Source organism: Acomys minous, assembly GCF_964271855.1.
Source record: "Acomys minous genome assembly, chromosome: 13".
Taxonomy (NCBI): Eukaryota; Metazoa; Chordata; class Mammalia; order Rodentia; family Muridae; genus Acomys; species Acomys minous.
In genome coordinates this window covers 111,423,068-111,435,146 of record NC_140495.1, presented here as the reverse complement: position 1 = coordinate 111,435,146, position 12,079 = coordinate 111,423,068, and the positions used below count along the sequence as shown (strand labels likewise).

Genomic DNA, 12,079 nt, shown 5'->3' with positions numbered 1-12,079 from the left:
AAGCTGACTAAGGAGGTGGAGGAGAATTAATTTTTACTTCTTCCCCTATGTACTTTTGAGTATAACACTAGAACTATTTAAATGTTGTCAAGCATGTTTGTTATTGACACTCTTGTTGCTGTTGTTATTGAGACAGGAATCCGCCCTGCAGCTCAGGCTGGCCCAGCACGCACGGACTGCCAGTTCTCCCATCCTGCCATCTTGCTGGCCTGGCCCTGAGTGCTTCCTTATGATTCTATTTTTTAGAGGATTCTGTGAAGGAGAGAAACCTGTTCTTTGGGATTCCAAGTGTGGGATCGAAGGTCTAGTAAGAGAACAGGTGATGTTAATTCACTAGAAGAGCAACCACCTCGTGCAGGAGCTTAATTGCTGCCAGCTGAAAAGATCCCGTGCACAGACTCTGGAAGGAGATCTATAAATGAGCCCAGAACTGGCGGCGGGGCCGATTGGAGACTTGGGATAGTTTTGGCTGTTCATCGCTGCCCTTCAAGACGCTCCTAGAGAAAACCACTGGAGGGAAGGTTTCAGAGCTCCAGCTCCTGCTGAGGCTCTGAGGTCTGGTTACCCCAGGTTCCAGTGGAAGAAATCCTGCGGCCCCCGACCGGAGAATCGTTCCTTGGGACTGATATCCTTAAGGTTTTGTTATTGTGTCCATTAATCCTCCTTTCCTACTGTTTTGGTTAATCTGGTTATAATTGATGTAGGCTCGGTCAATAAGTTGTTAATGAAATACTTTGTTTAAGAAAATTGAGTCTACAATTCTGTCCCCCTCTCTGTCTTTCTGTTTTAGTTTTCCTCCCCCTCCCCCCCCTCCTTGCTTGGCACACAGTGCAACCTGTGTCCTGTTCTTGCTGATAAGCCAGCCTGCTATCGGGACCCTTTAAGCCTGCAGTTCATAACGCCAGCTTCACTGTTCAGCACCCTCTGCTGTCAGTGTCAGCCACCATCCAGGAAGGAGGGCCTGTTGTCACAGTAACTCAGGGACCCTATAAACGAGCACCCCAGGATACGCAATAAAGATCCTGCTTTGTTCCAGGGCCTCACACTGTGCACACCTCCCCTCCTGGTCACAGTCCACTTTCCTGTACTTAAACCACCAACACTGACCCCCAGGTAACCGGTTCTTGGCTATCAAAGTGTTCTGCCTAGCAACAAGTGATGCAAAACTCCTCAGTCTTGATTGGCTAACAGTCTGAAGATGGTCCCAATCTCAAGGAGGCTCCATTCTAAAGAGGTGCAACAGGCTCTCCACTGTCTCACTGTCCCCTCCAGATGGGTGTTGGGAGGGTCCCCTGGGTGGTGGCTCTGCTTGTGAACCTCATGAGGCCAGATTCCTTCACGACTGAAGGCAGAGACTCCCCAGGTAAGACCCGAGCAGTCTCTCTCTCTCTCTCTCTCTCTCTCTCTCTCTCTCTCTCTCTCTGTGTGTGTGTGTGTGTGTGTTCCCTTCTTACCACTCACAATGAACCGCCTGGAACAGACTCCCTGTACCTGAGGCGCAGATGCCAGGGCTGTAAGGAGGAAGGAGACTCTTTTCCTTGTTGGGCTGCTTATGCATCAATATCAGACACTAGAACCCCAAAGGCGGAGCCTGCGAGCAGCTGAGCCTCCCAAGCAGGTGTCCAGCCTTGTTACGACTGCGTTTATCTGGTGAAGTTGGAACTAGCGTCTCCGGCACCTATCACACCCCTGATACGTGTTCCGCATCCTACTGAGCAGTTTTGAGGCATTAGAGAAGAAATCAGACAAGTTGACTATGTTAATTATCCTTGGTCTCAGGTTCCTGTGTACGATTTGTTTTTTAGCTGGGGCACAGGCTGTGCAAACACCAGCGTTGTTAGACCATGAAAATGCAGGGTTCTGAGCAGAAAACAGGATGTGACTCCCCGCTAATGTTAGAGTCTCGTTAAGCACAGAAGAGGAACCAGCCTCGGGGAGGGAGCATCACTTTTCCCTGAGAACAAAAACCGCTCTGAGTTCATCGTGCCCGTTTGACAAATGGAAAAAAATCAGCATAGATTTTTAAATAATGATGAGAACACTCCATATACTTTTCCTTTAGCTAGTTAGAGGGAGTGGAGCAGGGTAGGGACACCAAGGGGTTGAAGGCTAGCACCTGAGTGACTAAGACAGAGGCCGAGCGTTCCTGGAGGAGACTGCTGAGTTTAGGAAGAAGCAGACCAGCAGAGCGAGCACAGCAGCCGTTTTCCTTCAAGCAGCGGTTAGCGACGTTCACGGAGGTCCACCTGCTGTATCAGTCCCCAGCGCACAGAGCCGGGTCACGGCAGGCCAGTGCCACAGGGAGGCTTTTCCTTCCTTTCTCTTCTTTCCTCTCCATGACTGTCATTCCAAGTGTGTCTTCAACATGAGTGGAGTGTTCAGAAACATAGAATGGGCCGTAGGATGGCTCCGTGGGTAAAGCCACGAATGGACCACAGCGTGGCTCTGTGGGTAAAGCCACGAATGGACCACAGTGTGGCTCCGTGGGTAAAGCCACGAATGGACCACAGTGTGGCTCCATGGGTAGAGGCGTGTGCTGCCAAACCTGACAATCTGAGTTCAATCCCCAGGACCCACATGTTGGAGGCAGGGGACAGGGGACACCAGTCATGTTTCTCCTGTAGAGTTAACATTTTGATAAGTATCAGTGAGCATCGGATTGCATCCCGAGTTTTTATCTCCTAATGCCACGGGTTCGAGCACGGTGCCATCAAAGGCCTCCTCTGAAATCCGCACTGACTGACTCCGTGTGCCAGGCTCAGGCTCTCGCAGAGCGGCAGCCGCTTCCTAACCCCTTTTTGGTTCCAGAGGATTTTGTGATTCAGGCAAAGGCGGACTGTTACTTCACCAACGGGACAGAGAAGGTGCGCTTCGTGGTGAGGTTCATCTTCAACATGGAGGAGTATTTACACTTCGACAGTGACCTCGGGGTGTTTGTGGCGCTGACAGAGCTGGGGGAGCCTGACGCTGAGCAGTGGAACAGACGCCCGGATCTCCTGGAGAGGAGCCGAGCCTCTGTGAACATGGTCTGCAGGCAGAACTACTGGCTGGGGGCCCCCTTCATCCTGGGGAGAAACGGTGAGGGAAGTCGGGGGGCTAGAGGGGTTCTCCACGGGGACCTTATGACAGGCATTTAAAAGTGCTTTAAACTACATTTGTTTGGTGTATGTGTGTGTGTGTGTACGTGCACACATGTGTGTGTTCCATGCATGCCACAGAGCACATACAGAGGTCAGAGGCAGTTGGTTCGGTCATCATGCTCAGCAGCTGGCACCTTTACTTGCTGAGCCATCTTGCTGGCTTCTCTTGTGACAGGACATTTATTCTCCAGGATAAGAGGGTGACAGGTAAGGGGCCTGTGACTATGTTGTGTCCTCAGCTGTGAGTCATGGTCCTTACAGGATAGGACATCTTAGTTTTACCTCTAGAACTTCAGGAGGGGGCTTGGCAGAGTCCAAATCCTCCTTGCCGGCATGCACACGTGCCTCTCAGTCTCGGGCTTGGGTAGCCTACACTTCCAGCTTCTCCTTGCCTGGCCTGGGACATGGGTCAAGGGTGGTCAATGCTCCTGACCTTGGTGTGCCTCTTCTTCTCTTGCTAGTGCCACCGGAGGTGACAGTGTACCCAGAGAGGACCCCGTTGCTGCAGCAGCACAGCCTGCTGCTCTGCTCCGTGACAGGCTTCTACCCTGGGGACATAACTGTCAGGTGGTTCCGGAATGGACAGGAGGAGACGTCAGGCGTCGTGTCCACTGGCCTTGTTAGGAATGGAGACTGGACCTTCCAGACGACAGTGATGCTGGAAATGACCCCAGAACTTGGTGACATCTACAGCTGCCTGGTGGAGCACCCCAGCCTCCTGAGCCCTGTTTCTGTGGAGTGGGGTGAGATTTATTTAGTTTTTTAAATTATTATTTCTGGGGCTTGACCTGTAGGGTGGTATCACTTCTGTGTTCCTCCTGATGACAAGTTCCCTGATCTCCCAGAATGAGAGAAAACAGGACAGCCATCCATCCTCACAATGTCTAAGAGGTAAGACGGGCTGTGAACCCACAACTTGCCCCCAACCCTGGGACCTAGTATCCTTTAGTTTTTTGGTTTTGTTTTTGTTTTCTGAGGCAGGGTTTCTCTGTGTAGCCCTAGCTGTCCTGAAGCTCGCTCTGTAGACCAGGCTGGCCTCGAACTCAGAGATCCATCTGCCTCTGCCTCCTGAGTGCTGGGCTGAAAGATGTGCGCCACCTCCACCTGGCTAGCACTTTAATCTTTAGGGACTCGGTCATGGGCTATAAGTCAGGGACAGGCCTGGAGATGTGGTCTAGTTGGCGAACTGGTCATCATGCAAGCGAGAGGTCCTGAGTTTGATCCCCAGTGCCTGTATAAAAAATCCAGGAGCTCTGGTGTGTGTAGTCCTAGGGCCAGAACAGGTACCCTGGGGCTCATGGGCTAGCCAGCCTCCCCTTCTTAGTGAGTGCCAGGCCAGTGAGGGGCCCAGTGAACTGTAGCAGCAGCAGCAAAGGTGGATGACCCCTGAGGAATGACACCTGAAGTTCACACAGATACACACACTCAAGTATATACACATGCACACACCTGGACACACTCAAAGTGTACACACACACACACACACACACACACACACACACATTTGGTGAGAGATGGGAGATGTAACTTTCCGTTTCTAGATTTTACTCTTCTCTGAGCAGTTCTGAGCTTGGGGTCTAGTGGAGATTTTGGCGTTTTAAGAAGTTGCGTCCAGTATTGGGAGCATCACGTTGACTTTAAATCTTGTTTTCCCGTAGTGGCTCAGTCTCAATATTCCTGGACAAAGATATTGAGTGGAGGTGCAGCGTTCCTGCTTGGGCTAACTGTCTTCCTGGTGGGGGCTGTTGTCCACCTCAAGGCTCGGAAAGGTAACAGACCTCTGAGCAACCTCCCCCCACTCAGCCCCCCACTTCCCGGCCCTGTGGCTTCTCCGCTTCCAGCTCCCTTTACTGTGAAGGCCTGGGTGAGGGGAGGCTGGCTGTGCCCAGGCATCACTATGATAGTTTTTTCTAAAGCTGGGAGAGTCCAGAGGGGTGCACAACGTCCCCAGGAGCCACATTTGGTCCTGACTGGGGATCCCGTTCTCTCTCTTTCCAGCGTCTGTGGAGACTCACTCTGGCAGTGAGGTAAGCGCTCCGATTCTTGGTCTTTGGCTGCCAGATCAGCGCCTTGTTCTTTGGCCAGAGTGAGAGTAAACGGAGGCAGAGGCGCCTCTGTTTCCTGAGTGGAGGGGCATAGGGGTGGGGCTTTCCTGAGACCCTCCCACTGTTTCTGCAGGTCTCCGGAGCGCTTCTCCCACCTCACCCCTAGTAACGGAAGCCTCTCTCCCAGAATCTGCAGAAGAGTATAAAGGGCGGGGCCCCAGGTCAGATAAAAGAAAGCTGGAGCCTGTGAGGCGTGGTCATGCGTCTTCTCCTCCCATCCCATCCTAACATGGTCCAGATACCTTAGGACCGAATTCACTCCAGTTCTAAGTTGTTTTAGTCTGTGGCCCCACCCTAACCCTGTGACTGGGGAACTCCCCCGCCCCCCTTCCCGGCCTTTCTGTCTCCCAACCATAGCTCCTGGCAGCCACCTTCAAATCCTTTGTACTGTAAATTAAAACAGTCACAGACAACAGCAGAGAATGTATAACTTAATGATTCATTCAAGGCAAAACCCATGTAATCAGCTCAGATCAAAACATAGACTAGGTTGGTCTCTGTTAAAGTCCCTTTGTGCCTTGGTCAGTAGACACCCAGAGGCACACACTGTGCAGGGGAGGGGTGTGTGTGTGTGCGTGCGCACGTGTGTGTGTGTGTTAGGATGGCTTCCTCAGGCAGGCATACATTTCTGCGTACCATACTCCATTGCCTCTCTTGTGTCTCCGACCTCTTCCTTCTGGTGGGATTTCAGTTGAGAAGCCTGAGCCACCTAAGGCGCACACATGGCGCCACCTAACACACTCTTTTGCCCTTTACGGTTGCTGAAACTTAGAATCTATGACAGAGGTTGGGGTCCAACTCTGGTTTGAAACTTTTGTTGTCTATAGGAGTCCACGCCCCTTTCTGGAGTCACATTGTATCTCCTTGTTTCTCTTGACGTTACAATGACCATTGATGCTAATTGCTCAGGTCTGTTAGTTTACTGGGGTTGCTACATTGTAACAGTCCAAGTCTAGGCCCTGTCTGCTCACTGCTGCGCCATCCTAAAGCAAAGAACTGTTTCACTTAATAGTGACCTTAGCGGGCAATGGATTCACTGGCTTTACTAAGCCTTGACACCTGAGTAACCGTCTTTTTAGTAATCTGACAAAATTGGGAGTGTTTCGGTTGTATGCAGATGGGAAGGCAGCTGTAAAAACTGCAGAGTCGTAAATGGACAGCACACTCCCTTCAACACGCCATCATTGTGTGTGGATACAAAATAGTTTTTGCTTTTCTGTTTGAGAATTTCAGACGTGCATATGATGTGTTTTGATCAAATCTACCCGTTTCCTCCCTTCCAATCTCTTCTCTCCCCTGACCACATTTACTTCCCAACCTCATTTTTAAAAAAAAATTATTATTTTTTTGCTTAAATTCACTGAGTCAATTTAGTTCTGCCTGGATGTTCATGGGAGCAGGGTCATCTGCTGGACTGTACGTAGCCCCTAAGGGCTGCATCCTTGAATAACATGGTCCCTCTCTCTCTAGCAGCCATCAACTGCTTGCCAATAGCTCCTCAGCTAAAGGCGAGACTTCACAATCCTTCCCATCCATGTGGGGGATTTTGGATCGCTTGATCATGGGCAGGTAGATACTTTCTTAATGATTTTTAAGTTTTTTTTTTTAAATAAATTACAGTTCAGTTGGTGGGAGATTTTTTTCTGGTGCATTTTCACTGTCTGAGGAATATTTTGTTTTAAATGGTCTCAACATTAGTTCCACGTTGCCAATAAAGAATGAACACCAACTGTGCGAAGTAGATACAGCTTGAGTCATTTTCTGCTGCTTATTTTAATGTAAAACTGTTGTGCTTGCCTTTGCTGAAGGTAGCATACTGGCACCCCTCCTGTGCTCTGGCTGGGAGCCCACGAGATGCTCGCTCCCAGAGATGCCCCGTGCTCCCAACCCTCACTCTGACTCTTGCTTCCCACTTTTTCCTGATTCAGTTTTTATTCTGCTCCCCACATTTTTTCCTCTTTGGCTACTTGCGTCTGAAGATTTTCCTTTCCTCTAAGTCTTGTGGACTTCCTGCCAGCCAGGGGAGGAGGAGCGAGGAGAGGAGGCTGGGGACTCAGGCAGGAGCAGAGGCCCAGGAGGTCAGGGGAGAGCTGAATCGGGAAAGCTACAAAGTGCAAGGATCTCTGGGACATATGCTGGGAGAAACCAAATTATCGTAGAGGGTTCAGAAATGTGTAACACCTTAGTTCTTATGCTGTGAAGCTTGTTAAAATAATAAAAATGGAGTCTCAACTGGGTTAAGAGAGAAACACAGTTTTATAAAAATCACCGTAACTTCTGTGCTAACTGCTCTAGCTCACAAACAGTAAGCTTCTTCACTCATTTGCCATTTTCCGCATTGATTAGATTTATTCATTTGGGTTTGTGTGGTGCTTTGCCTGAAGTCTGTCTGCACACACGCAGTGCCTGTAGAGCTCAAAGAGGTTGGCAATGGCCCAGAAGTGGAGTTACTGGCTGTGAGCCACCATGTGGGTGCTTGGAACTGAACCTGGGTCCTCTGGAGGAGCAGCCAGTGCTCTTAACTTCTGACACACCTCTCCAGCGCCCTCTGACTTAATTTAATCCGTGTGTGCTTCTCATCATACATAACTGTGGATGTCAGACTTATGCCTAAGTTCATTTCTGGAACTAGTTGACAAAAATAACTAAAATGTCTAAGTATGATTTCCTGCATTTTTCTTCTCAGTGTGGGAGACAGAATGGAGGGACCTTACGAACGCTGTGTGTTCTACCCCTGAGCTACATTCCCGAGCCCCCTGGGCCACTTTATTTTATGTGCATTTTGAAGCAGGGCCTCACTAAGTTAACTACAGTGGCCTTGAGGTCATTTTACAGCCCAGGTTGGCCTTGAACTTGGGATCTTCCTGCCGCAGTCTCCTGAGTAGCAGCCGGGCTCACAGGCCTGTGTCATCAGGCCAAGTGACTCACCCTCTCACCCACAGGGTCACCTCTCTGTAAACTTGCTGTCCTCTGTGAGCAGACAGGACAGTGCCTCATCTTTCCTCCCCTCTAGAGATCTTGGAAGGAGGGGAGGAGGGGGTCATCACGGCCAGAAAGGCACTGTGTGCTCGCCGCCGGTGTTCTGAAGTGCAATTTACTTCTATGCTTGTTTTCTCTCATGTGACCCGATGGACTTAGTAACTCCAGTTTTTGTGTGAATTCATTGAGGCTGCTACATAGACAACTACGTTGTCTGAAAATGGAAACAGCTCTTTTTCCTCTCTGCATTTGGGTGCTTTTTAAAAAAAAAATAGGGGCCTCTAGAGGAAGACAGTTAATATAATATAACATGATTGTGAATGGGGTCTTATTAGGTTGGCTTGCACAGCCGGAGGCCCCACAGCACTGTCTGCAAGGAAGACAGGGGGGGAAGCTGTAATGGAAGTTTTGGTTCTTTAAAAACTCAGTTATGTTGTGTAAACGTGTTTTTGTTTTAATCCCAAGGGTGGGACATGGGGCTGCCTTTAGTCTGTCCACAGCTGATAACAGCCCAGGCAGCTCAGAGAGGGGCGTGGTCTTTGCCAGTAGAGATAGTTGAATCCTAAGGACTCTGAGAGGAACAAGTATGAGAGCCCAGAGAGAGAAAGAGAGGAAAGGACTTTTAGAGGACGCTTGGAGGAGAGGGACAGGGAGGAAGAGGAGGGGAAAAGGCTGCTGCTGTGTTTGCTATTCATATTCTGACTACAGAGATTGGTATTTTTCTCAAAGAATCTGATGACCCTAAACAGCTGGAAGTCTAAAGAGCTCTACGTCCCTTTCCTCTCTAACCTTCCTTCTCTCCTACTGGCTGTTGGAGGTTTGGTGGAAGGGAGGTAGAGGTACGAGAAAACCTAAAGTAAAATAGTATAAAAAGTATGCCCACAGAAAGCCGGGCCAGCAGTGCCGCAGAGTTCAAGGCTGAGGGCTGGAAGCTCCCTGGAGTGAAGAGTCTGCGGCCTGAACCCACGTTCAAAGGCTGAAGAGGTTGGACCTTGATATCCACGGGGATGCCAGCTTCATCGTTTTTATTTTCATCATTGTCCCTGATATGTGTGATGACGTCATACTTAGGGTTCTGCCCTAGAGTGTGTTGGGGGAGGGAGATGTCATGGTGGGAGAGAGGCAGTTGTTGTGTTTCACTGGGTTTGAGGGAGTAAGATCTTATCCCTTGCTGACTAAGTGGGTGAGCTGAGGGAAGTCCGGCTGTGACGTCATGGCTGGGATGTGGTCGGACGCTGGGTTAACCCTGAAGCTTCGCTGGAGGGAGTGGGACCCCAGAGGGGCGTGGCTGAGAGGTCCAGCGCTTGCTTCCGGGCAGTCCACGGCCCCACACCTAGTGGTGCAAACAAGGTGCCCAAATAAAAACCAACTCAAATCGGCCTAAAACAGACACAAAAATCAACAAAACCAGAAAGTGCTCAAAAACTTAAACCCGAGTCCCGCTGTGCCTTGCAAAGTTCTGTCCTTGCTCTGAGGGTGCAGTGCTGCACTCCAGCCGCTAGGTGGTGATGGGAGCAAATTAAAGTTTGTTTCTTCTCTCCCCCACCTCAACCCTGTGGAATATGAATATAAACATAATAATAACAACAAAAATATATGCAGAATATGATAATATATAATAGTTGATGTGGTCATGGCAACAACAGAATATGACCAGGACTGTATGTATGTATGTATGTATGTATGAATGTATGTATGTATGTATGTATGTATATATATATATATATATATATATATATATATATATATATATATATATATAAACCTCCCTTTGTTAGCTTTTAGATTTTATCTGAAAGTTTATACATACACCTATGCACATCACTGCATGAAATTTATTGAAAAGTATTGAAGTCCTTTATTTATCTGGAGTATCCTGCACAGATAAATAAATTGACTTAAAAAATTGAGACTAACTGCAATTCAATTCTTGCTTTTTTTTTTTAAAGATAGATAAGGTATTATCACACCACAGCTCATCAATATGCAATCACACACACACTCATACACACACACACACACACACTCATACACATATGGTAATACATAATAGTTGCTGTGGTCATGGCAGCAACAGAATATGACCAGGACATTATTATACACACACACACACACATGCACACATACACACACACATACACACACACACACGCACACACACATACACACACATGCACACACACGCACACACACATACACACACATACACACACACATGCACACACACATACACACACATACACACACATACACACATGCACACATACACACACATACACACACACATACACATGCACACACACATACGAACACACACACATACACACACATACACACACACACACACACACACAATCTTTTCTCCTGGAGCTGCATTGTTTTTTAAGTTCTTCATTTTTTGTTTCTTGTTTTTAGATCAACAGCAACAGAAACAAAACTAGAAAACAAAAAGTGAAGAAGGATTCAGTTGAGCATGGGTAGAACTCAGGCAGGAAAACCCCCACTATAAGCCAAGCTGACTGGTGACAGGAGGTTGTGGACAGAGGAGGGTGTTGGGATGCCCAGGGTCACCAGGACTCAGGAGACACAGACGTGTCAGGGACATCCACAGTGAAGGCCACCTAGGAGGGACACCTGTGGACGTTCTCTGAGACTTTCTAGGTCAGGCCAAGTGAGGTTTGAAGGCCTGAACCTGGGTAGCATCCTTCCATGGGATGCGGCTGGGCTACACAAAAAGGAGAGCACCAGCCACATCCAAACATCCCTTCTCCCTGCTTCCTGACTATGGATGTGGCCTGAGCTGCTACCTCAAGTCCCGCTGTCAAGGCCTGCCCTCCCCGAGCCAAACTAACCCGCCCTTCCTTAGGTTTGTTTGGTCAGGAGCTTTGTCACAGCAACAAGGAAATTAACTGCCTTTGTCAGATGCAGAGGAGGGTGGTCCTTCCAGGGGACTAATATGGTGGAGATGGTCTATTCTCCTGGTCTGTGGCACCCAAGTCTCCATAGGTGATGCTGCACTCCCCAGTCTGTCAGGAGGCGTCAGTCCGCAGCCACAGGCAAGCAAGTTCTTAGACCCAACAATCCCGTCTTTCTTTCAACCGATGGGAAATCCACAAGGAGACGGTTTGGATCCACACCTGCACTTTTTGTTTTGTTTGTTTGTTTTTAGACCACGTAGCCCTGGCTGTAGGCTTTGACTGTTTTCAAAGCTACTTCACCTGGGTTTCTATAATGCTTACACCTCCCTTCAAACCCATCGAGGCTAGAGAAAAGAGAAAAGAGGCTTATGGGAACAGGAGAAGTAGAACTTTTTAGACTCAGTTCCTTGGAGCAGTTCCACTGGTGTAGTCTGCAGGATTCCAGCAGATCTGTTAAACAGCAAACCAGCAATTCAGCAAAGGTGACTGCAACCGCAGCTGCCGGAACCTGGAGCAGCAGCCGGAACCTCAAAGCTTTTACTGGAGCGGTTCTCTCCAGGAGTGTCTCGCTGGGTAGCAATGAACAGCCAAGCAGTAGAAATGATGCCAAGACCCAAAGCCCCGCCCTTTGTTTTGGGCATATATATAATTATCTCCTCTCCGTAGTAGGATGCTTATCAGTTGGCAAAGACCATGTCCCTGCAAGGGGCGGTTCCTCTTCCATTGGAAAAATATCACCTGTTCTCTCACAAGTCTGTTTCCAGCAGAAAAACACCGCAAATCCTCACACAAGTCTGTTTCACATCCATGCTTGGGATCAAAACAAAAACATGTTTACGTCCACTACACCTGGCTGGCCTTGAACTTACAGAGATCCTCCTGTCTCTGCCTCCCAAGTGCTGGGATCAAGGTGTGCGTCACCACCACTCCTGGCTCA

General features: G+C 48.9%; 1 protein-coding gene across 1 annotated transcript; it reads left to right on the top strand.

Moving 5' to 3' along the window:
* Positions 1–1,199: 1,199 nt before the first annotated feature.
* Positions 1,200–6,926, top strand: LOC311582046 (HLA class II histocompatibility antigen, DO beta chain). The gene is made up of 6 exons (XM_084754742.1): positions 1,200–1,363; positions 2,809–3,078; positions 3,602–3,883; positions 4,799–4,909; positions 5,139–5,167; positions 5,319–6,926. The coding sequence occupies exons 1-6, from the start codon at positions 1,273–1,275 to the stop codon at positions 5,349–5,351; spliced, it is 816 nt and encodes a 271-aa protein (XP_084610868.1). The 5' UTR covers positions 1,200–1,272; the 3' UTR covers positions 5,352–6,926.
* Positions 6,927–12,079: the final 5,153 nt, after the last annotated feature.

Excerpts from the sequence above, each read along its gene's own strand:
- LOC311582046 (XM_084754742.1), top strand. The coding sequence starts at position 1,273 with ATGGGTGTTGGGAGGGTCCCCTGGGTGGTGGCTCTGCTTGTGAACCTC. Across the intron at positions 3,079-3,601 it reads CTTCATCCTGGGGAGAAACG|TGCCACCGGAGGTGACAGTG; the intron begins GTGAGGGAAGTC and ends TTCTCTTGCTAG. Across the intron at positions 4,910-5,138 it reads CCACCTCAAGGCTCGGAAAG|CGTCTGTGGAGACTCACTCT; the intron begins GTAACAGACCTC and ends CTCTCTTTCCAG.